At 48.8% G+C, this 25294-nt stretch overlaps 1 protein-coding gene across 1 annotated transcript in view; it reads left to right on the forward strand.

The window, feature by feature from the left end:
• Nucleotides 1-25294, forward strand: part of KSR2 (kinase suppressor of ras 2) — a 325968-nt gene that overhangs the window by 237794 nt on the left and 62880 nt on the right. Inside the window, exons 6-10 of the mRNA XM_049619270.1 lie at nt 1733-1800; nt 4668-4786; nt 14106-14271; nt 22107-22148; nt 22799-22871. Coding sequence (XP_049475227.1) covers nt 1733-1800; nt 4668-4786; nt 14106-14271; nt 22107-22148; nt 22799-22871 — 468 coding nt within the window. The remainder of the gene's footprint in view (nt 1-1732; nt 1801-4667; nt 4787-14105; nt 14272-22106; nt 22149-22798; nt 22872-25294) is intronic.

Here is a 25294-nt window from a genome sequence, read left to right on the forward strand (position 1 = left end):
CCCCCCCCCCCCCCCCCCCCCGCCCCGCTTCATCCCTGCACTCCTGGCGGCCTCAGGGCTAACCTTTCCATATGAGAGAGGAATTCAGTGCCCTATTAGGACCCAAAAGACTGAAGACAAAAAAATAATTGGGCAAATGTGCATAGACGTTCCAAAACAATCAACTAGACCAGTGGTTCTCACACATGAGCACATATCACGCTCAGGTGGAGGGCTTGTTCCAAACGTGTGAACTGCATTTCAGCTCTGGAGTCTCAGATCCATCAATCCGGGGGGGGGGGGGGGGGGTCCCAGAAATTGGCATTTCTGAAAAGTTCCCGGATGGTGCCGATGTGACTGGTCTCAGGACTCCACTTTGAGAACCACTGAGCTAGACTAATTGGGGGAGTCAAAGTTGAGTCTATGACTGGGTGTTGAGACCATTCTGTTAAAGAGAACTGTCAAATCCCTAGAGAGGAAGAAGGTCGAGGGCAAATCTAAAGCTCCTGTGCCTCTCTGTGTATTTTAATATTAAACCTCTGAGCAGGCTAAGGGTGTCTTCTGGCAAAGATGTTGGCTGTTGGAAGTTAGGCTGGCATGCACAGAAATGATAAGGGAACCCAAAAGGATGCAGGTGGGGTACCCACAGCATCTGCCACAGCGTGTATCTTTCCTACTGACGTAAAACTCTAAACGGAAAAGACAAAGCCAGGTCAAAATTACTTGGGGTTTCTATTATCTATTATCCTTTTCAAGTCTGGTAACTCTTTGGGGGAGAGCAAGGTGACATTGTCTCAAAGTAGGACATTTTGACTCTAAACTCTTCGTACGTCTAAAACTGAATAGCCGTTACTGATCTCATCCTAAGGGGAAGCCATGGTTAGCTGTGTCCTGTTGCTTGAGGCTTTAAGAAGAACGAGAAACCACCTTTGGCACCACTGACCTGAGGTTTCTGCCAGGAAAGCTCAGTTAATCTGTTTTTCCATCTGTAAAATGGGAATGATAATATCCATTGTGTAAGGTTGTTATAAAGGTCCAATGACATAGTGTATGTAATATGTTTAGTGCCATGGTTGCCAGATGAATTTACAAGAAAACAGTGGAAGATTATTAGGATTGGATGATGACGATGACAATAAAGATTAAAAATACAGACCAAAAGTGGAAATATCTTTCAAAGCATAAAGTCCAAGTGGACATGGTTGGTGAAAGAGTTGCTACCCACTCTGAACCACCCAGGACTGACCTGTGAGGGGAATGGGAACAGACTCTCTTCAGAGTTGATTTCCTAGGTGCCAAGGAGATACTTTAGCTGCCCTATCTCATCTCAGATTTTTGTATCCACGGCTTCTAGAGATTTCTAAACCACCAAGGCATCACATCCATCTGTTTATCCATCTACCTACCCACCCACCCATTCATCCATCCATTCATCTATCCATCCATCCATCCAACCACCATGTGTCCATCCACTCATCTATCTATCCATCCTTCCATCCGTCCATCCACCCACTCAGCCACAATTCCATCTACCCACCATTCCATCCATCCATCCATCCAACCACCATCCATCTCCCCATTCATCCATCCATCTATCCATTCATCCATCCATCCGTCCATCCACCCACTTACCAACCCATCCACCCACCCATCCATCCACCCATCCACCCACTCACGCACCATTCCATCCACCCACCCACCCAGCCTCCCAGCCACCCATATTTCCATCCTTCTCTCTCTTTCTGTCTCTCAGGTTAAAGTGCCACAACAAATGCACCAAAGAAGCCCCACCCTGTCATCTCCTGATCATCCACAGAGGAGGTAAGTATTTAACACTTGGTGCCCTAGGGGTAGGGTGGCGCAGGGACTCCTGCAGGCCCTCTGAGATAGCTGTCCCATCCAGGCCATTTCTGCGTACCTCTTAATCCCCCGATATTTGCCAATTTTTTCCTTTCTGATGCTCTTCTTCCTGCCATCTGTCCCCTTCATCCACTTCCTGTGCCTGTTCTCCCTGTTCCTTGCCCTGCTCCTGGTCTCTCTGATACTTTAGCCCCCAGATTCATCTCCCCCTTCCTAACTCTTTTTCTCTCATTCTTGTCTGCTCTCCTAATTTCCACTCTCCTCTCTTTCCCCCCTAATCTCATTGCTTTTCCTTCCCACTTAAAAAGAGTGCTGGCTGAGTGTTTCCTCTCACATGCTCTCCAGACTCAATCATTTGGCCCTGCAGAGGTGGGCATGGGGAGGGGTCGGGCTTGGGTCTGTTGGTTTTGGGCCATCTGTGTTCTGTCCCCTGGGGCTCTGCGAGTGTCCTGGCCAACCTGTCCAAGCAGCAAGGTAACAGCTGCCCTTGGGAGAGCCGTGGCCAGCCTTGTATCTTGCACAAAAAGCAAGACCAATTTAGTGCGAAGGAAAGACCAGAAGGAGAGGCTTTTCCCTACCTGCCAGGGACTCAACTGGGGAAACCTTGTAGTCCAGCTTTCAAAATAGTTCTCCTGATTCTTGTCTCATGGAGCAGTTATCTCTGGCTTCTGTTATCTACGTTACAATTCATTCACCAGGGGAGGGGACTCTCTGGGCCTGTGCTGTCCAATACAGTAGCTGCTAACCACCCCTGGCCATTTAGATTTAGATTAATTTAAATGAAATAAAAATAAAAATTCCATTATTCTGTCACACCAGCCACGTTTTAAGGGCTCAGTAGCCACGGGTGGTGGCTACCATATTGGATAGTGCAGACAGCCAACACTTTCATCATCACAGAAAGTTCTGTTGGGTATCACTGGCTCTGACCTTTGCTATTCAATGTATAGGAGACCTACTGAATCAAAATCTGCATTTTTAACCGAATCTGTGGGCAGTTCCTCTGCCCCTTAAAAGGCAAGACTCTAGGGTACCAGTTGCAAACTCAGATACCTTCCAGGGCCAAACCAGGATCCTAAATAAGAGAAGGTGGCCAGGTGGGGCCATGCAAAGTGGAAGGGGAGCCCAGGAACCCTCTAGAGAGGACAGCCACTCCAGCAATGATAGAAACAACGTGGACCTGAATTTTTCTCATGTTTCAAAGAAAAGCCCAAATAGTTGTATTATTTTCAGATATTAGCAACTTATTACAGTTTTAAAATTCTTGCTGGCCAATTCCCTGCCCTCCCACCCTCCCATCTATAGGTGGGCTAGAGCCTTGGAGCCGATGTTGAGGTTCACAACCTGCTGATGTGAGACAGAGTCCTTCCTTGTCCCTGCTATGTCCCTCTCAGCTCCCCTGGCCTTGGTCAATGCACGCTCCAGGGAATCTGCCCCGATTTAGAATGAGCCCAAGGGAAACTCAAAGAAGGAAGCAAATTGCTGCCGAAAGCCTTGGGATGTGTTCCAAAGCCATTGGGCCGTTGGTTTTCGATGATCTTTGCATTGCTTACCTCCACGAGGGGAGGAAATGGCATGGGAAGGAAAAGTCTTCAGCCCTCCTGCCCCTTCCCACCCATCCTTAATTAAGAACCATCTGTTCCTTGTACAACTGTATATGCTCAGTGAGGCTATTTTTTAAAGCTGAATTCTCACAGCTCTTGACCCCTTGTCTTGCTTGGGTCAGCTTCATTGGGGAAACCACCTCCTAGCGGTCTTTGCCGGAGTCCAACTCCCATGCGGAGACCAGAACCAGCCTGCTGCAAGGTGACCCGCTTCCAGAGGCCGACACCTGAAGAAAGGCTCCCTACGTGCTGCCTTCATGGCCGTGCCCCCTTTGCTCAAAGGCAGCAGGTGCCCGTACATGCAAAGCCAGTGGAACTTGCCAGAAGTCCTCCAGCTTCTTGCTTTCCCCCCATCCCCCACCCTTGTTGGTAGGAAGTTTAAAATATAGTTGGTTTCCATGGAGATGGCAGCTCAGGCTAAGCAGAGAAATTAAATTCCTGGGTCAGTCCAAAGCTTTAACTTCTCCACCAACACCACCCCCCCTCTCCCCGCAACACAAAACAACTAACAAGTAACACTGCCAGGCATCAGATTTGAATTTGAGCTCCTCAATTTGCCCCTCCCTGTGGTCCCTATAAGAAGTAATAATAAGAGAGGGGTGACGGGAAGAGAAGCTTGGATGACGTCGTTTGGATTTATTTAGCATCAGCTGTGTGCCCAGCTTTTTGTGCGGCTTCAGGGAGGACATTGAGGGGAGGTCTGGAGATACTAAGCCTTCCTTCCAGGGATCCCTGTGGCCTTGTTTAGGACAAACGTGTTTTGACACGCAGCAGGCTGCCCGGGCCTGAGAAATCCCACAAATGACGAAAGAGGATCCCGACACAAAGGTTAGACGGAGGCAAGGATGGGTGGACATTCTGAGCTTATCCATTGATTGTAGATCTTAAGGAATCAGGAACCTCTTATATTTCAAAGGAGGGTCAATTCTGAAATGATGCCCACGTGAAACAATTATGGTATCGAAAACAAATGGATAGCTTCGGCTTCATTATCAAGATGTACAGTTGTCAAGTCATTCCTTAACAACATAAACATTCTAGAAAGCACAGAGGACACCTGATCTTAACGCCATGACCTAACAACTATCGTTTTTGGAGGATTCCCTTCCCATCCTGGGGGCAGGCCTTCGAGATGGGGTCTCAGCTAGGCTTTCCTGGCAGAACGGTTTAACACGAAGCGGTACTTAAACTCCCAAATTGCTGTTTTTACCCCTACGGATCCAGCAAGGTTAGTCCGGACAGAGTCCGTCCCGTGTGACATCAACAACCCTCTACGAAAGCCACCCCGGTATTCGGACCTGCACATCAGCCAGACGCTCCCCAAAACCAACAAAATCAGCAAGGTGAGGGCGGGGTCCTGCTGGGTCGGGGTATGCTGGGGCTGCCACTGCCTGGGAGGGGCAGGGAGGGGGGCTTGAGCGAATTGCTCTGGAAACCTTCACCTCCCAGCCCACCTGGGCTCTCCTTGTTCCATGTGGTTTATGTAAGGAAAGCTTAGCGGAAAGCATCCAGCCCTCCGTGGAGAGTGAGTGTGCCAGAAATCTGTCTAATTTAGAGAGAGGGCACACGGAAATGAGAATGAATGAATGTGTCGAGGAGGGAGCAGTAGGGATTGCGGGAGAGTCTAAGCAGGGTTCCTGAGTGATCCAGACCCAGCTCCCTTTGCTCTGTGAGATGTTTTGCCAACCTGCCGGGATTAACCTTGCAGATGGCTGGGTTGACATATCTGTTGAATCGGACCACCGAGGGACGGAAGACTGTTTTTTGAGCTCCTGCTAGAGATTAGATAGATGGATATGTGGGGGGCAAGGTGGGGGGGGAGGCAAGCTCTGAGCCTCAGCCAGTTTGGTTGACTTCTGGCTGGTCCTCAGATGGTCAGCCTCTCTATGCACCTGTCCACTGTGGCATGGAAATTTCCAGCGTGATTTCCAGGTGTTTGGTCTGTTGGTTGGACTGCACCAGAACCTTCCCAGGGACACGTGCAGCCTTATGGTGGGAGGCAAAGCCTGCACGTGCCAACAGGTGATTTCTCAAACTCCCCAGTGCTTCTGTGCACCGTGTTGAAGGTGGGTAAAGTGCAAATCAATCCAAGCCTGTGGGAAGTCACCGCCTGTGTTCAGGACCCAGATGAGCGTCACGATGGCTCGGTGACCTCTCACTGGCAAGGCTCTGTCTAGCTTCTCTGCATAAGGCTGGAGAGAGTATTGCTTCTCCCCAGTCCATCCTCCAGAGAGCAGCCAGAGTGATTCCTAATGAATGCAATTTGAATCCTGTCCCCCTCTGCCTCAAAACCACCCAGTGGCTCTTTACTGCATTGAGAAAACAAATCAAGCTCCTTCTGCAGCCTGCAAGACCGTGCATAATTTGGTCCCTCGCTCCGTCTCTGACCTCCCCGTGTACGTCTCCCCACCAAAGCCCATATGTTCTTTCTCTCACACACTATCACCCACCGTTTTTACTACTAGCTCTCAGCCATTCACCATCTGGCTCCTTGTGGCGTCATCTAAGCAGTTGAGAGCTTGGCCTCTGAAGGCAGGCGAACCTTGCAGTCAGCCCTGGCTTCTCCCACTTACTAGCGGTGAGCCTCAGGGCAGGCCACTAATTTCTCTTGGCCTCAGTTTTCCTGTATATGAAATGGGTACGTTCCAGTTATCTACCGCTGCACAGCAAAGCCCCTCAAACTTAGTGGAGCACGACAGCCTTTTAATTATGCTCGTGGAAACTGTGGGGACTGAACTGGGAAAACTTACACAGCTAGGGGCTGGAATCTTCTAGAGCAGAGATTGGCACACTGTGGCTCACAGGCCAAACCAGCCCAGCACCTGCACCTGTTTTTGTGAATAAAGTTATATTGGCATGAGCCACACCCATATTGTCCACGGCTGCTTTCACACTATGATTGAGAATTGAGTGGTTCCAACGGGGACCACATGGCTCACAAAGCCTAAAATATTTGCTATTTGGCCATGTTAAGAAAAAGCATGCCAGCCTCTGAGCTAGAGTCGTCATCAGTCACCTGTCTAGTGTCTGCCTGTGGTGCATCAGAGACCGGGTTCAGCGGAGACCCAGCGGAAGCATCTACATGCGGACTTGCCTTATGGTTTGGGGTTCCTCACAATATGGCGGCTTCAGGGTGGTCGGGTTTCTCACCTGGCAGCTCAGGGCTCGACGAGCAACTGAGCAACAAGGCAGAAGTTGCCTGGGCTTTTGTAACTTAGCATTACCTTGGTGCGTTGTCTTGGCTTGTCACTAGCCAGGGATCGGTAGTGTCAGTTCTGCTCTGTCATACTGACGGGGGCTGTCGCGCTCCTGCTCAGATTCAAGGGGAAGAGGCATAGAAACCACCTGCCGATGGGAGGAGTCCAAGGAATTTGAGGCCACGTTTTAAAATGTCCACGGTGGCTATAATAGCACCAGCCTCAGAGAGTTGTCTTGGGGATGAAATGAAGTAATCCACATACAAGCATCTAGTATGGTTCATGGCACATGTTAAGCATCCAGAAAATTCTAGATACTGTTTTCAGCTTAAATCTTGGGTTTCCAATCCAGATCTTAGGTCGGGTCCACTTTTTCTTTGTTATTTGCATAAGATATGTATAGGTCTCTAGAAGAAGGGATCCCCACCTCTGGGGGTGCTTAGGAGGCTCAAATGGTACGGTTCCTAAGAAGTAACTGTGCATGTCTAGAGAACCCATCCTTTTCTTTGTGACATCTTAGGGGGCGGGCTGCTCAGAGCATCTCGAGACCTTCCTCTCTGGCTTTGCCGACATACTGAGCCTCTTGATCAGATGGGACAGAAACACGGGTCAGCTAGATCAGTGACTGTGACATTGTTCTGCTTGTCTGCCAGCGGGAGAATTTGATAAGAGAAATAAATTAACCTCTATTTAGAAAGCAGCTTTGACTTGAAGGTGGACAGGATCTATCACAGGGCCGGGTTATTTTTTCCTCTCTTTCTCTTCTCACTGGCTTCACACAGATTCTTTTTGTCAGGCAATGATGTGGTTAGTGCAATAGATTTCTGAGCCAATTTGGTCTGAAGGCTTCCTTTTCATTGCTCTGTCTCCTCTCCTGTCTGGCTCAGTCAATCCAAGTTCACAAAAGCCCGGCTTTTTCTCCCGACGTAATGGTTAGTTAGAGTGTGCATTTTGGAGTCAGAAGGCCCAGCCTTCGAACTTCGTTCCTTCACTGACTGTGTGGCCATAGCAAGCTCTCTCTACCTCGGTTCCTTCCCCTCCTCCCCCATTAAAGGGGCAGCACAATAGCAGCTATGACTGGGATTGTGGAAAGGAGTAGATGCAGTGATAGGCGTCAAGGATTTAGTCTGACCCTGGATGGTCAGGGCATGGAATGGCCTGATGGGGGAAAGAGGAACAGAAGGAGGAAGAGGAGGCAGAAAGAGGAAGAGGGAGGAGGGGGAGGGGGAGGAGGCAGAGGAGAAGAAGAAACGGCAGTATCTGCCAGCTCCTTGGGGGACCAGGCTATAGCCCTTGTCCCTCCAGGTCAAGGCATCAGAACCCCATCTGCCGTGGTGTCCAAGGCTGAAGATGCGCCTGCTGTAGTGACGCTATTCGAAATGGCTGCATGCCGGCTTGCCCTTTCTAGTTGGTCTTGCACTCGGGCCAGCTCCATGGACCTCCAGCAGGGCCGTGGATCACTGTACTGTTCTTCCATCATGATTGTGACTCAGCTGCTCTTCTTGGGTCTGCTCCAGTCTGTTACTGCTGACTGGTCTCGTCCTCTACCTTCCCCTCTTCTCCATGTCATTGCTTCTGCCTCCATGTACTTCTCATAACCTTGGCTTCTTTGTTTTCTGGCCTGTCGTGGCTCTTCTGTTCTCTTTGAACCTCATCTCGTCTCTGCCTGTGCGCCTGATGCTGTCGGCCAGCTCATCTTTTCATTCCATGTCATAGTCATGGGCCAGCTGCCATCTTGTTTGGACCTGTGGTCCTGTGTTGGGGGTGGGCCGTGGAGGTCACAAGACAAGTGTGGTTGTTTAGGACTGTCTGTTCACCACAGTCTATTGGGTTGGAGGGTAGGGACAGTTTCCTTAGGAAAAGTCCATGAGAGAGGCAGTTACCATCACCACCATGTCCAGATCAGTGCTCAACTGGGTGGAATGGAATGGGAACATGGGAGATAAGCATGCTTTTGTTCAATTCCCAGAGTCAGATGTGAGTTTCTTGTGACTTGGGACAACCTTGTGCTTCTGCTGCTGGGCTGGGGGTAAGGACCCAGGCCATTAACTCTCTGTATGACACCAGTAAGTCACTCCCCCCCTCCGAGTCCCAGTGTCCCCATCTACAGAATAAGGATTTGGACTGGGAGGTCTCTGAAGGATGTTTCTGTATTTTAGCTGTGCTCTGAAAGAGGAATTATGCCACTAGCCCTTCCTGGAATGATCTGATTTGAGTTTGAGTTTCCCTCGATGGAATGCAACCTCCTGTTGCTGGTCCCATTGGGCCATAGATCTCAGTCTGACCCAAAGAAGGAATTTCCCCTCCTATTGTAGCAATTTGGCCAAGGAATGTGGGCACCATACGCAGCTATCTCTTGAGATGATTCTGTTTATTCACATCAGCCCTGAGCTACAGAGATGAGAAAGACCTAAATCCTTCCCTCAAGGAGGTAGAGATAATTCCTTGCTCCATAAATGCAATTCCTCATTCCAATCCTCCTTCTTTTCTGTTATTCACTCATTCATATAACACTTATTACTACCTCTTATGTTTTTGTTTCTGTGCTAAGTTCTGCAGATTCCAAGATGAATAAGACACCATCTAGTAGGAAGAGATAGACCTTTCCCTCCCTCTCTCCTTCTCTCCATCCCTCCAAGGCTCCCTCCCTTCATTTCTTTCTTGTTTTCCTTCATCTAGCACCCATCTGTTTAAGGACCACACTGTGGCTGGGAATAGGGAGCTCCCAGCCTAGAGGGCAAAACAGACAAGTAGGCTGAGAAGCGACTGGGTAGAAGCAACAGCTGAAGCCGAGTGAGTGGGAAGAGCCAGCACCAGGAGCGAACGATGTGCTTGACCTGGTGGAGCAGAGGGTCAAGGGAACTTCCCAGAAGAGGGGAGCTGTGAACTGTGTCTTCTAGGCAGACTAGGGATGGACAGATATTCCAAGTCGAAATAACAGCATGTCCCAAGCCTTGAAGATGTGAAGTGGCCTGGTTGGCGTTGGGGACCGTGAGCCCCCTCATCCAGCAATAATGTAGCACCCCTACCTGATGAGGTAGGGTCAGTGGAAGCCTAGTGGAGAGTCAGAACTTTTACCACCACCCAAATAATGAGGCTACTCTGTTGTGCTTGGTGTCCGTGAAGGCTACATAGGGAATGGCAATAGTACCTCTTAGTAGAAGAAGTAGTACCTCTCCCAGAAAGAGCGTATCAGTGGAGGCCTATGAAGGGGCTGGAATTCCCACCCCACCCAGCAACAATTAGGAGCCCCTCCTGTCCTCAGGTGCCGACAGAGGCAGAGGGCGTAGGCATCTGGCCCTACCAGGGAATAACAAGACAGCACACGCCCTCTTCCCTGCTAGGGCAGGGTCACGGGAAGCCAGCTAAAGCCAAAGGTTTAAGTAAGAACCAGAGTCTCACAACTTAATACCCAGATGTCCAGGCTTCAGTGAAAAATCACTTGTCACACCAAGAGCCAGAAAGATCTCAAACTGAATGAAAAAAGACAACCCATAGATGCCAACATTGAGACAAGTGAGATTCCAGAATTATCTGACAGAGATTGTTAGAGCAGTCATAAAACTATTTCAGCAAGCAATTACAAACACTCTTGAAACACACGAAAAAAGTAGGAAATCACTGCAGAGAAATACAAAGTCTCAGCAAATGAATAGAAGATATAAAGAGGAACGATATGAAAATTTCAGAACATATAACTGGGAAATGCAAGAATTAAAAGTAAAAACTCAGTGGAGAGACTCAGTGACAGAATGGAGGGACAGAGGAAAGAATATGTGAGCTTGAAGATACAACAGTAGAAATTACACAGTCTGGATAACAGAAAGACAATTGACTAAAAAAAAAATGAGTAGGACCTCAGGGACCCTTGGGACAATAATAAAAGTCCAACATTGGTGTCATCAGAATGCTGAAGGAAAGAATAAAGAGGGCAGGGCTGAAAAAATTCTCCAAGAAATAATGGGCAAAAACTTCTCAAAATGGGCAAAAGACATAAACCCCTGTTCCTGTTTTTCTGATTCAGAAGCTGATACGCATACCATGTTCATGGATTGGAAGATGCAACATAGTTAGGATGTCAGTTCTCCTCAAAATTGATGCCCAATTCCTATCAAAATCCCAGCAAAATATTTTTTTTTGTAGATGAAGACAAAATTATTCTAAATGTTATATGAAAAGGCAAAGGAACTTGAATAACTAAAAACAGTTTTGAAAAAGAATAACGTGGGAGGAATCAGTCTGCCCAAATTCAAAGCTTATTATATAGTTAACAGTAATCAAGACCAAAGAGGATATACAGATGGCAAGTAAACACATGAAAAGATGTTCAATATCATTAGCCATTAAAATGCAAATTAAAACTACTGTGAAATGTCACTGCACTCCTATCAGAATGGCTAAAATAAAAAATAGTGACAATACCAAACATTGGCTAGGATGCAGAGAAAATCAGTCTCTCATACATTGTTGGTGTAAAATAGTGTACCCATTCTGGAGAACGGTTTTCGCATCTTCTTTAAAAACTGAACATGACAGGGGTGCCTGGGTGGCTTAGTCAGTTGGGCAGTCAACTTCGGCTCAGGTCATGATCTCACAGTTCATGAGTTCAAGCCTCCTGTCGGGCTCTGTGCTGACAGCTCGGAGCCTGGAGCCTGTTTCGGATTCTGCGTCTCCTCTTCTCTGCCTCTCCCCCCACTCACTCTCTGTCTGTCTCTCAGAAATACATAAACATTAAAATATAAAAATACAAAACTGAAACTAAGCATAGCAGTTAATGTGCTGTCAAGAAATTGCACTCCTGGGCATTTATCCCAGAGAAATAAACATTTGTTCATACAAAACCTATACCTGAATGTTCATAGAAGCTTTATCCACAGTAGCCATGGAGGGGAAACAACCCAGCTGTCCTTCAATGGGCGAATGGTCACACACACTGTGGTACATCCATGTGATGAAATACTACTCAGCCACCAAAAGGAACAAACTATTGATATATTCAACAACTTGGATGCATCTCCAGATAATTTTTCTGAGTGGGGAAAAAAAAGCACCAATCCAAAAAGGTTTCATACTGGATGATTCCATGCATAGAGCATTCTTGAAATGACAAAATTATAGAAATGGGGAACAGATTAGTGGTGCCATGGGTTAAAGATGGGAGGGAGACATGTGAGGAGACAGAGAAGGAAGTGGGGTGGCTATAAAAGCACAACATGAGGGGTCCTTGGGGTGGTGGAAATGTTCTGTATGTGGACTGTATCTGCTCGCCATCTGTGTTGTGATATTGTGCTATCATTTTGCAAGATGCAAACATCAGAGAAAGCTGGTGAAGCCTGCATGAGATCTCCGTTACTTCTCTTTTTAAAAAACAATTTATTTATTTTTGAGAGAGACAGAATGAAAGTGGGGGAGAGGCAGAGAGAGGGAGACACAGAATCCAAAGCAGGTTCCAGGCTCTGAGCTGTCAGCACAGAGCCTGATGCGGGACTCAAACTCACAAACCTCAAGATCATGACCTGAACTGAAGTTGGACGCTCAACTGACTGAGCCACCCAGGCACCCCAGATCTCTACTACTTCTTAAAACTGCGTATGGGGGCACCTGAGTGGCTCAGTCAAGCATCCAACTCTTGGTTTTGGCTCAGGTCATGATCTCACAGTTCATGAGATCGAGCCCCACGTTGGGCTCTGTGCTGACAGCGCAGAGCCTGCTTGGGATTCTCTCTCTACCTGCCCCCCCCCCCCAATAAATAAACTTTAAAGAAACTGCATGTGAATCCACAGTTATCCCAAATAAAAAGCTCAATTGCAAATTATGTCGTCAACATAATCGCAACCATTGGTTGACAACAAAGTGCCTCAGCCCAGTGGGAGGGGTGTAGGTACATTCATAACCTCATTGAAACTTCACAGCGGACCCAGCAGGTGGGTGTTCTTAGCCCATGTGAGGGACAAGGGGAGACTGAAATTCCCAGAAGTAAAGTCACTTACTTGGAGGCGGGGGGAGTGAGTGGGCTCTGGGAGGGTGACATCACAGCATAGGTACCCATTGGGCATCTGATGGAGAACGCCCGTTTCCTGTCCCCCTTCTTGCCCTCCTATGCTGGTTGGTGTTTCTTACACTGACTCTGGAGTTTGGCAGGTAAACGTACCTGTTGTAAAATAACCAGGTCCTACAAAACCATCCCCAGGCACCCGGAACCAGTCAGAGTGATGGACCTCTGAGTAATGGAGGGACCAAGTGACCACTGTCTTGTGAGTGGACAGATTAAAGTTCCAGCGATGCTGAGATTGAGAGGCAGGAATCCCTTTTATATGATGTTGAGGTTTGCTGGCATTATTCCCACTTTACAGGAGGCAAAACTGAGGGATGGAGAGGTTAAGCGTTTTGTCCAGAATGTATGGGGAAGGGGTGGCTATGGGATTTGAATCTGGGTTTGCCTGACTCGGGCTCCTGCTGGTTTTAGTTTCCTGGGGCTGCCTTAACAAATGACCACAAACTGGGCAGCTTAAACAACAGACCTTTTTACCCCCTCGCAGTTCTGGAGGCCGGAAGTCCGAAATCAAGGTGTTAGTGTGGGATTGGTTCCTTTTGGAGGCTCTGAGCAAGGATCCATTCCATGCCTCTTCCCTAACCTCTGGTGGCTCTGGCAATCCTAAGTGTTCCTTGGCTTATAGATGCGACAATCCAGTCTCTATCTCTGTCTTCGTGGGGTCTTTTCCTCTGTGTGTGTCTCTCATTTCCCATTTCTTATAAGGACACCTGGAATGGGATTCAGGACCCACCTGAATCCAGAATGATCTCCTCTTGAGATCTGTACCTTAATGACATCTGCAAAGACCTTTTTTCCAGATAGGCTCACGTTCTGAGTTTCCCAGGGGGCAGGTCTTTTGAGAGACACCATTCAAGCCACTACCCTGCTCCCGATCCCACCGCCGCCAGGGCCCTTCTGAGGGTGCACGCGGGGGTTCCATCTTCGGGTTTGCTTAGAGCAGGTTCGGGGCCCAGCAGAGGCCACGCCGGCTCTGCCTGACACGTGAGGGAAGATGCTTTCGCGTTCTCTCTGGAGCGGCCAGGCTGTCGATTCTTTAATAAACACTTGGGAGGGGAGGTGTTAGGATGGAAAGAGCACTCTGGGCACCTCGGCGTGGGACTTTCCAAAATCAAAAAGGCACAGGGAGCTTGGCTGTCGCCTCCGTGGCTTTCATTATGTGGTAACCTTTCAGTCCGGAGTCCAAACAGCGGACAGGAAATTGATGCCAGAAACTGTTCCTTCCACAGCTGGATGCAACCCAGCTTGCAGGTGGGGATGATGAAGCAGGTGGGACTTTGGAAGGTTCTGGTGGCTGAGGAAAGGGGGGGACTAAGGATGCCGGGGTGGGGTTCCTTCCTGCTTGCTCACTCTCACTCACGTGTCTCTGCATCTGTGCCTGCCCCTGTCCCCTGCCCTGTTTTCTTTCCACAGGACCACATCCCTGTCCCTTACCAGCCGGACTCGAGCAGCAACCCCTCATCCACGACGTCCTCCACGCCCTCCTCGCCAGCACCCCCCCTCCCTCCCAGTGCCACGCCGCCTTCTCCCCTGCACCCTTCCCCACAGTGCACAAGGCAGAAGAACTTCAACCTGCCAGGTACCTTTGCACTTGGGGAATCGCGGGGACCGCGGGAGGGGGAGGTTGGGTTCGAACCAGAGCCGTGTCCAGCCGGTCCACGCTTAAAGGCAATGGGTTGAAGAGATGCGGGTGAGTCTTACTATGTTCAGGTCAGTCACCACATATTACTTTATCTGATCTCAGAGGATGAGATGGATGAGAGGATCCAGAAGGTTCTCCCAGCTCATAAATTCCAGAGTACCTAGCTGTGGATCTGAGACTGTGCACCGGGATATGAGATGCTGGAGAAGCCACTCATGAGATGTTCTGGCTTCTTGGCCTCCTTTGTCATTCGACCTAAGAAAGAGATCTTTCTCTGCTCAGGTGGGCCAGACCTAAGAGTCTTCCTGCCTCTTCTGAGGTCCTGCCCAGCCCACTTCCTCTTCTAGGGCCCTAAGGATTTTCTAGCTCAGCCATATTTGCAGCACCACAGCTGATGTCAGGAAGGAGGCCGGTGGGATGAGGTCTGACTTGGCCATGGAACCAGAGTCTAGAACGGCGTTGTTCCCTCTGGTACTCTCTAGCCCCCTGTGGCCGTTTAAATTGAAATGAATTAAAATTAAATATAGTTAAAATTTTAATTCCTCAGCCACGGTAGCCACATTTTAATTACCCATTAGCCACTGGTGGCTGGTGGCTGCCATATTGGACAGTGCAAGCACAGAACATTTTTATCATCGCTGAAAGTTCCACTGGACAGTGCTGATCTAGGGACTGATTTCCACCTAAGCCTGCAGGTTTCATGCAGAGGGAAAAATCCCAGGTCCTGCGGTCACGGGTCACACTTCCAAGCCTCACCAGCCATGACGGAATGACCAGTAGGCAGATGAAGGCCCAAACCCACACCTGGCCAAACCCAGATACAACTACCCGTTTAAGGACAAGCTGTCACCTACCCGCACTGTTTTGATCTGGGCTAAGTCCATAGGAGGAGGGCACATTTTGAAGTCTTGCAAGATTGGGATTTTTTGGTTACGTTCAAGCCTGAGGAAGTCTTGTATCTGTCTGGTATGAGGACCACTCACTCACTGGGCAGCCAGCAAGGACCATAATGTGAGTCACCAGCTGGAAGCATTCCAGCGAGTGCCTCCCAGAGTCAATTAGGCAAAACCACCTGCTGTGTCCACGGACTGGGTGCTCCCCCTGCCACCTGCAGGATGGTCCATTTCTGCTTCACTGGAAGGGGGCAAATGCAAGAAGGGCGCTTTGACACTCCATGACCGTCCCTCCGCCCCAAACCTGGGGGGAAGCGGGTCTGGGCGCTTTCTTACCCCTGTTCCATCCCATTCCCAGACACTGACTTCAGGGAATTTCCCCGGAAACTGCTGCACTGCTTCCTTATGGGCCAGGGGCTGGGAGGGGACCTCTGAGGGGAGACCTGTATGTCAGAGTGCCACAGCTCTTTCTATCCCCTAGAAGACTCTGCTGGCGAGAGACCTGGCTAACCCAGGGTGATCACTGTTTCCCTTAGCTCCCTCACTCTTTGGGGCAGGGTCCCCGAGGACGGGTCCTTGCCCGTTTGCTGCTAGCCTGCCAGCGATCCGCACCTACTCCAGAGCATCTCGTGACAGTGACATCATTTGGGGTGTGGGCTGAGGGGTCCTCTGAGGGCAGGCACTTTAGAACAGCAGTTAGGAGCATGAGCTCTGGAGCTGGGCTGCTTGGGTTGAAATCCCAGCTCTACTGCTCAATCTCGGCGTCGTGCTGGAGCAAACCAGTTACCTCTCTGTGCCTCTGTTTCCTCATCTGTAAAATGGGGATAATGATAAAAGCATCTACTCCATAGAATCGTGGAAGGACCAAACCTCATCATACATGTACCGAGTTGAACAGAGCGAGTGTCTCGCTGAAGGTCTTGACACATGCCAGCTGGTTCCATTATTACATAAACATAAGAATAACAAATTGCCATGGCTACCATTTCTGGTGTTTCTCATCATCACTGCTAATTAATAGGGGCGTAATCCGAATTGTGGAAATCAAGATGAAATCCTCACATACCCTGGCATTCAGAGCAGGGATCGAATTAATCCTTTTGGAGGAGGTAATTTCACATTGTCTATCAAAGTTTTATAGGTACATTCCGTGGACCAGTGATATGACTTCTAAGACTTTATATACAGATATGCTTGCATAGGGTACAGGGATCTGTACGTAAGGATTTCATTGAGATAGTGAAAACTTTGGACTCAACTCAAGTGGGGAATGGTTAAATACAAATCAAGAGAGGAATGGTTGAATACACTGTAATATATCTACATAACCAAATACTCAGCCACCCTTAAAAAGGATGGGGTGGTTCTTTGTGGATATCCTGACATGCAAGGTATCCACAATGTCTTGTAAGTGGGAAAACAAGTGATTTGCAAAGCAGTTGGTATAATAAAATCCTATTTATTCTAAAATAATTATATATAGTTGTAAGTTTATATGCATGTGTATATATACTTGTCTATTTGTATATGCACAAAAAAGCCTACAAGAACTTCCTGGCAGCTGTTTCTAAGAAGAAAAATTTTATGTTATGCATTCCTACAGCGTATAGAGTACCAAGGAACGCACCCGTTTCATAATTGAACAATAATCACAAAATGCAATATTGAAGTGGAAAACGAAACGGGACCTTCCAGAAGAGCAGCCAGACCTTCTCCCTTGACTTAGGAGGTTTTAGCAAAATTCCCTCAGAATGACAAGTGCCTGTCTTGTTCACACAAGGTCCTAGTCACCCATCATGCCCTTGACTACAAGCCTCTGTTGATGGGAAAGGCAGCTGTGGTTATGGTTCCCTGCCAAATGTTGGGTTTTTGAAGACTATTCTGGCTAATACCTAGGCATCATAATGTTCTCAGCATTGACTGATACCTAGAACATTCTTTTCCAGAAGGGTCTATGGGGTTAACAGGCATCTGGCTCACATGTTGACCTCAGGACATACGGAAGAAGGGTTTTTAGCTGGAAAACGAAGCGCGTCAGGCACAGGCTTGGTAGGATTTATGATTGACCTCCTTGTTCTCAGCCACTTGCTTCTGAATCCTGGGGCCATGTTTGACATAGCAGGTGGCTTATGGGTGTGCTTCCTCCCTTTCAGCATCCCCTACCTCCCTTCACTCTGCCCTGATTCCGTCTCTATGCTCCACAGTGCTCCTTCCCTACCATGATTTTGTTCATTTATTAACTTATTTAGTGTCCGTGTCCTCTGTGACAATCAGAATTATCAGCTTCGTGAGACTGGGAAACATGTCTGCTTCATTCACGCTTCTACACCTGAAGGCCAACACATTGCCTACAGCTTAAGGCCCTAATTAAATGGGGTTTTTTCGAATGAATGAATGAATGAATGAGTGAATGACTTGAAATTCATGCACTGCCCAAGGCTGCAGATTTTTCTCTTCAAGTCATTTTCTGGCCCTCAGACTACATCCATCATAAGACATGTTTATTGAACATCTACTATGTACCCGTGGTATACAAGGCACTAGGTATACAGCCGTATGCACACCAGACATGCCCTGTTTGAGTTTCCAATGGCTGCTGTAACAAATCGTCACAAGCTTAGTGGCTTAAAACAGCCCAGAAGTATCTTTTGGGATGAGCACTGGGTGTTGTATGGAAAACAATTTGACAATAAATTTCATATATTAAAAAAAAAACAGCCCAGAAGTACTATCTTACAGTGATGGAGGTCCCAAGTCCAAAATCCGTTTCACTGGTGTCCACAGGGCTGGTTGCTCCTGAGGTGCCAGGGAGGAATCCACTTCCTTGCCTTTCCCCAGCCTCCAGCGGCTGCCTGCGTTCCTTTGCACACGGCTCCACCCCACTCCCACCTCTGTTTCCGTGATCGCATCTCTGACTCTCTAACTCTGACCCGTCTGCCTCCCTCTTGGAAGGACCCTTGTCATGGAAGCGGATGTAGTCACAGTCTCCAGGGATTAGGTTGTGGACGTCTTGGGCAGAGCGGCCTCACTCGGCCTGCCACAGCCCCTGTTCTCGTGGAGTCTATAGCTTCGCGGGAGAGACGGGTTAACCACACAGACGCACACCTGAAATGAGTTGCACCAAGTGCCGTGAAGGGAAAGAACGGCGGTACAGCAGCCATACAGCGAGTTCAAGAGGAGAGCAAGTTGAGGTTGAAGGGTCCGAGGCGTCTGAGTTCTGAAGATGGGGGAGAGTTGGCTGGGCAGAGGGAGGGGAGCATGTGCAAAGGCCCTGCCCCAGGAAAGAGCTGCAAAAATGTCCCCGTGGCCCGAATGCCGTGAATGAGGGAAAAGTGGCACCAGGTAGGACTCAGAGGTACAGGGATGAGGCTTGGCCGGGCCTTGCAGGGCCACGGCAGGAATTCAGATTTTCTTTAAAGGGTGTAGGCAGAAGGTGACTTACCCTCCATCCTTCCTTCTAGAAGACGATCCAGGCTGCTTTGGGGGGAGGCCTTAGGGAAGGAAGGAGGGAAGGAGGGTTTCGGGGTAGAAGTGAAGTGCCTTCAAAGTGGCGTGCGTATCTCTCTGGCCTCCAGCCACCTGAGGACTCCCAGTTCCCAAGACCTCTTCAATGCCAGAGAGTCAGGAGCCGCTCGGATTCATCATCAGGAACGAGCTGTTCTCTGGCACACGGAGGGGTTGAGGAGGGAGGGGGCTGGCTCTGTGCATGGAGACCTTCGCCAGTGTCCCTTTGCCTGACCCCTGTCCCTTGTCAGAGCGGTTTTTGCTGTCCCTCGCCCAGCTGCCGCTCCATAAAAGAATGTCACTGCCGGCTATCCTTTGCTGCAGACACCGAATCCCCCGTCTCCACTGGGGAGGGAAGAGATCAGCTAAGCTTCTTGAGAACCCTGGGTAGTTTTCTCTTTTTTAATTTTAGCCTCTTGTTGACTGCATGCAATGAAAAAACAAAAAACAAAACCTAAGTTATCTAACAGAAGAAAGAAAGGTCCTTGAAGTCCTGGAGGTTGGTTTTGTTTTAAAGCTTTGCTCTGTGACCTTGGCTAAGTTGCTTCTCACCCTGGGCACCTCATTTTCCAGAATCAGGAAATGCATCCGTTTGGATTCCAACTATCTGGGATATTTGGGGATTGCTGTGCTAGGAGAGAGTTGATTAATTCAGTAAACACGAGTTGTGCACCCACTGGTACCAGGCCCCTCTCTGTCCTGGGGAGTTAATAAATCAGTTCCAGCCTCAGGGGCAGCTAATGACTTCGCTCTTTGAAACCGATTTTCTCTTAATTATAAATCATTCTTGTCTGTTTATTAAGAGAGCTTAGAAAGATATTGGCCTATTCGCTGCAGCGAATGCTTATTCAGCACCACTATGCACTCTTATCTCATGGAATGATGATCTCAGCCCTGCGAGGGAAAGACTGTGATTATCCCGTGGAAACTGAGACTCGGAGAGAGTTGCCCAAGCTTTTACAAACAGCCAAAGGAAGAGTGAGGATTCAGCCCTACAGGATCAGCTTCCTACTCCTGCTGTCCAGCTCATCTTTGCTTTAAACCGGAAGTCAACAAACTTTTTCTATCACGGGCCAGATGGTAATATTTTAGATTTTGTGGGCCATATAGTCTCTGTTGTTGCAAATATTCAGCTCTGACGTCATAGCATGTCGGCAGCCAGAGACAGCATGCAAATGAATGAATGTGACTGTGTTCCAATAAAACTTTATGGACAAAAGCAGGTGATGGTCCAGATTTGGCCCCTGGGCCATGGCTTGTCAACCCCTGGCCCCAGCCTCTGAACCAGTGCAGTAATGCTTGGTGAGTCAGCGTGCAGTTGTAGGTTGTCCCTGCAGGTAATAAAATTGCTTCTGGAAGCACGCTCACCAGTTTGGACTCCTATCTGACCCCATTCCTGCTCAGTGTGGCCTCTCCACTGCCCACGATACCCTTGTCCCCCACCCCTGCTCCAGGCCCTCCACCCCACAGGAGTAAGGGGTAAACATTAGAAACCTCGGGGATGTCCGGAACTGGCACTGGGAGTAAAATGAATTGTGGGTGAATCAGCAGTGAAGTTGAGGAAATTTCTTTTTTCCCTAAATACAGAAATTAACCCATGCTTGTGGTAGGCAGAATAATGGTACCCCCAAACTCACCACGCTCTAACCCCAGAATCTGTGGATCTGTGACTTTATAGGTGACTTGACTTTGCAGGGATGATTAAGTTAAGGATCCTGCGGTGGGAAGATTACCCTGGATTATCCAGATGGATCCTAAATGTAACCGCAAGGGTCCTTATAAGAGGGAGACAAGAAGGTCAGAGACGGTAGGAGGTGATGTCAGGACAAGGGGGGCAGAGACTAGAGTCGTGGGCTCAGAGCCAAGAAGTGCATGCAGGCTCTAACATCTGGAAGAGGCAAGGCATGGATTCTCCTCTGGAGCTTCTGGAAAGAACCAGCCCCGGCGACACCTTGCTTTTAGCCCCTTATGACTTATTCCAGCACCTCCGACCTCCAGAACTATAAGAAGATAAATGTGTTATTTTAAGCCACCAAGTGTGTCATAATTTGTTACAGCAGCAACAGGAAAACTAATACAATGCTCAATGTAGAAAATTTGAAAAACACAGGAAATGCATAGTTTCCCAATTTTGTTGAGATGTAATTGACATATAACATCGTATATGCTTAAGGCGCACAAGGTAATGATTTGGTACATATGTGTGCTGGGAAACGATCACCACAGTCCAAGTTTCTATCCATCACCACACACAGTTACAAATTTTCCTCCTTGTGATGAGAACTTTTAAGATCTACTCTCAGCAACTTTCAAAGATACAGAACAGTAATTGTGAACTGTAGTCACTATGATGTGCGTTACCTCGCCAGGACTTAATTTGTCTTCTGATTGGAAGTCTGTACCTTTTGGCCAGCTTCAGCCTGTTCCCTAACCCATCTGGTTGTTTCTATGAATTTTTTTTTTCAAATTCCGCATGTTACGTGATCTCATACAGTATCTTTCTCTGTCTGACTTAATTCACTTAGCACAGTGCCCTCGAGGTCCATCCATGTTGCAATGGCAGGATTTCCTTCTTTTTTTTAAGACTGAATAGCATTCCATTGTATGTACATGTGTACATATATTGTGTGTGTGTGTGTGTGTGTGTGTGTGTGTGTGTGTGTGTACGTGTGCCATTTGCTTTATCCGTTCACCCATCAGTGGACCCTTGAGTTGCTTCCGTGTCTTGGCTCTTGTAAATAATGCTGCACTGAACACGGGGGTGCAGATTATCGTTCCAGGATAGTGATTTCGTTTCCTTCGGATATATTCTCAGAAGCTGGATCACGTGGTAGTGCTATTTTTTTTTTTTTTTTGCGGCACCCCCATGCTGTTTTCCCCAATGGCTGTGCCAGTTCGCATTCCTACCCGCAGCACCCCACTCTTTCCCCTTTCTCCTTCCCCTCACCACACTTCTCTTTTCTCTTTTTGATAGTAGACATCTTAACAGGTGTGAGATGATATCTCATTGTGTCCTAAAGGATTTTTTGAAAGCGTCTGTAATCAAAGAGGGGAAAAAAATGACTATTTTAGATTATGGTTTCACAGACTTTTCTCTGTGTGTATGTGTCCCTGTGCAGTTAACAAAAAATGGGATTGTGCTCTGGGTGACTCTCTGTTCTCCGGGAGCTGCCCGTGGGAGGGTTGGCTTGGATGTCCAGAGCTCTGCTTCCTTTATACATGCTCTCAGCCCCTTGTCATTGAGAAGGTCTGCAGAAATCTGGAACCCCTCGAGGGTGGGCAGGGAACCCATGTGGTGGCTGTGGGAACCCAATCTGTTACTTGCAGGGACAGCTCGGGGCAGTGCTCACGTTGGTATTTTCGTTCTTTTGCCAGCGTCCCACTACTACAAGTACAAACAGCAGTTCATCTTCCCAGGTGAGTCCGTGCACGCTCAGGCCCTTCTGAACGAGCCTGCTGAGGTGCGTGGGTTGCTGGAATGGACGAAGGCGAAGGTTGTTGGGATGGGCATTGGCGGTGGGACCACTAGACCCCAGGATAATGGTGGGACGTAGAGGTGGAAAAGGAAAGACTGGGAGGCCCCAAGGGCACAGTGATACCAAGGAGATCCCAAGGCTCAAGGGCAAGGCCTGAGGAGGTGGTCTGCAATAGAAGGACAGGCCAGGGTAAGGAGGGGTCCAGAGCCCACGTGGCAGGGGAGAGGTGGTCAGAGGTGAGTTGGGCACTGGGAGACGTGAAACCAAGTGGCCTCACCATCCCAAGGAGAACTCAGGAGTTGGGGGGTGATTTGGAGGTGACCAGTGGATGCTTCGGGTCAGAGGCTTGGGGTTCTGGCAGCCCCCTAGTCAAGAGTGGGGCATTTGGTTCAGGATGTCATCTTAGAACCCTGGTGCTTCTGAGCAGGAAAAGCACAGGTGATTGAGAAAGGGACAGAGGGGACTGGCCAGCCCCAGGGGCACCGTGATCTGGTGACAAGTTACTAGCTGCCCCATCTCCCAGCAATTAGGTCTTTGGGGGGAGACTGTGGACTCCATGTTGGATTTCTGACTCTCATGTCTGCCTCTCAGATGTAGTGCCAGTGCCAGAGACACCGACCCGGGCGCCCCAGGTCATCCTGCATCCGGTGACCTCGAATCCAATGTAAGTGGAACAGAGACCTCCTTCTCCTGTCCTGGGTCTTCAGTCTGCTCAGGGTCACTGTCTTCTGTCTTCCTGGTCCTGGAATTGATGGGGCGGGATACTGAGGGAGAGAGAGACACGGGGAATGACTCAAGGAGAGGGAGAGGATGACAGCCTCCCTCAGCCTAGGCCCAACAAGTCGTCTGTGCTTTGTGTCCTGACCCTGCTTGTCAAGTGTGATTTCCAGGGGCTGGGCCGTTTCCTCGGGGTCCCCAGACTTTTCTATGATCAGAAAGCTAACTTTCGGTAATAGCTAGAACTTAATGATAGAACGGTCATCCTACGTCATTGTCCCTCCCTTTAAAAAGAATAATTTAGGCTGATACCAGGGATCAGCAAACTACAGTCTATGGGACAAATCCTGTTTGCCCCTTGTTTTTATAAATAAGGTTTTATTGGGTGGCTCAGTCGGTTGAGTGTCTGTCTTCGGCTCAGGTCATGATCTCATGGTGAATTTGAGCCCCGCATCGGGCTCTGTGCTGACAGCTCGGAGCCTGGAGCCGCTTCAGATTCTGTGTCTCCCTCTCTCTCTCTGCCCCTCCCTCACTCACACTCTGTCTCTCTCTCTCTCTCTCTCTCTCAGAAATAAATAAACATTAGAAAAAATTATAAATAAAATTTTATTGCAACACAACCATGCCCATTTGTTTATGACATGCTGTCTCTGGTGGCTCTCAGACTACAACAGCAGAGTTGAATCATTCCCAGCAGAGACCATACGGCCTGCAAAGTCTAAAAGATTTACTCTCTGGCCCTTTACAGACCAAGTTTTCTGGCCCCTGGTTTATACCATTATAAAAATAATACAAACTAATTTTGGGAAATGTGGACTGTTCTGTAAAAAAAAAAGGGGGGGGGAACTAATCACTCATAATCATATCACCCTTAGAATTTTGATGTGTGCTCTGTCTCTCGTGTTTTTATATACTTGTGACTCATGATATATGCCCTTTCCAGCCTGCTTTGTTATCCCTTAAAAAAGCTATAGCATTGCATTTTTCATATGATCTCAGACTCTTCATAGACCTTGGTCTCCATGGCTGTAAAATACTATTATCGATGTACAACAATGGCCTTAACCATTTCCCTCTTGCCAGATCTCCTATCTTCCCATAGTTCACTGTTGTAAACAACACTGCAGTGAATGTCTCTGTACGTGGCACCTTTGGCGTCCTTGGGACACACACTCTCTTTCTAGGTGGGGTATTGTTTGTGCAGCCGCGGTGAAACCACCTTCCTTGACTTAACTTCTTCGGCCGGTGGCCCAAGCGTAGGGCATGCTGGAGACCTAATTTCGATCCGACCGGTTTCCCAACTCACACTTTTGCCCATTTGGTTGCTCCCCGCTAACTGCTGCACCCTTCCTGCCCCATGTTACGGACTTTGTTAAAGACCCAGGTGGTACATCCGTGAAATCAAGGGGGCAGCAGTTTGCCAGGGAGATGGTGCTGACTTCCAGCTCCAGGTCGTTCCTCTTCTGCACATAAGCCAATTCCACAATGTGTGCAAGACGAACTCCGGGTTATTAACTGGCAGTCAGGGAGCGCCTGCGAAATACTGCGTCGGTAGCTGCTTGCGATCTGCTTAGAAGTGCATGGAGTGACGGCCACTAACACTTCACAGGAAGAAGTAATTTAATCGCCCAGTGACTGTAATCACGCCTTGATGCAGGCAGAGGAAGGCTGCCTGGTTTGTGTTTGGGTGAGGAGGGACTCCAGCTGCCTTGTTCCACCCGGATCTCCCCAAAATGCCAAGTTCCCGGCAGATGTTCCCGGGGCCGGCCGGGCCGTAAATGATTGGTTGATAGGAAAGCAGAGGGCACTTTGTGACCCACCCTTCTCTCCCCCTTTCGTTCTTGCAGCCTCTCAGACTCCCTCTGGCCAAGAGCCCCTCCCGGAAGTGGGTTGGCTCTGTCTGCAGGGTCAGCAGCCTCTTGGGGTCTCAGGGTTAGGAGAGCGGTGGCCCCTCAAGTGAGGGGGTGGGTAGGGGCCCCTGCTAAGCTTCCAGAGGTGCTCATTGTGATTCCTTCCTGCCGCCGGTTCTGTGCCTTCAGCAGCCCAGTTACAGTCTCCGCACTGCACTCCGTAAACACGTACACCTCCTCTACTCTGAAAACACACCCCCAGAAACACCTCTAACACACACTGTCCCCCACGTCCCCGTCACATGCCATGTGCTCCAACACTCCCCTCACACCCCAGTACGTACCCAGCTGTCAACACACGGTGGGCCCCCCACATCCCCCACGGGGTACACCCAACTCACGTGTGCCCAGAACAACCCCTGCACAGAGCACATCCCATAATACCCACGCAGTACCCAATCTATACTTAGTACTCACACACGCAAACACACTGATCCCTCCCCAGCCCTGCACTCAGCCT

The sequence above is a fragment of the Panthera uncia genome, assembly GCF_023721935.1.
Source record: "Panthera uncia isolate 11264 chromosome D3 unlocalized genomic scaffold, Puncia_PCG_1.0 HiC_scaffold_8, whole genome shotgun sequence".
In the NCBI taxonomy this organism is placed as follows: Eukaryota; Metazoa; Chordata; class Mammalia; order Carnivora; family Felidae; genus Panthera; species Panthera uncia.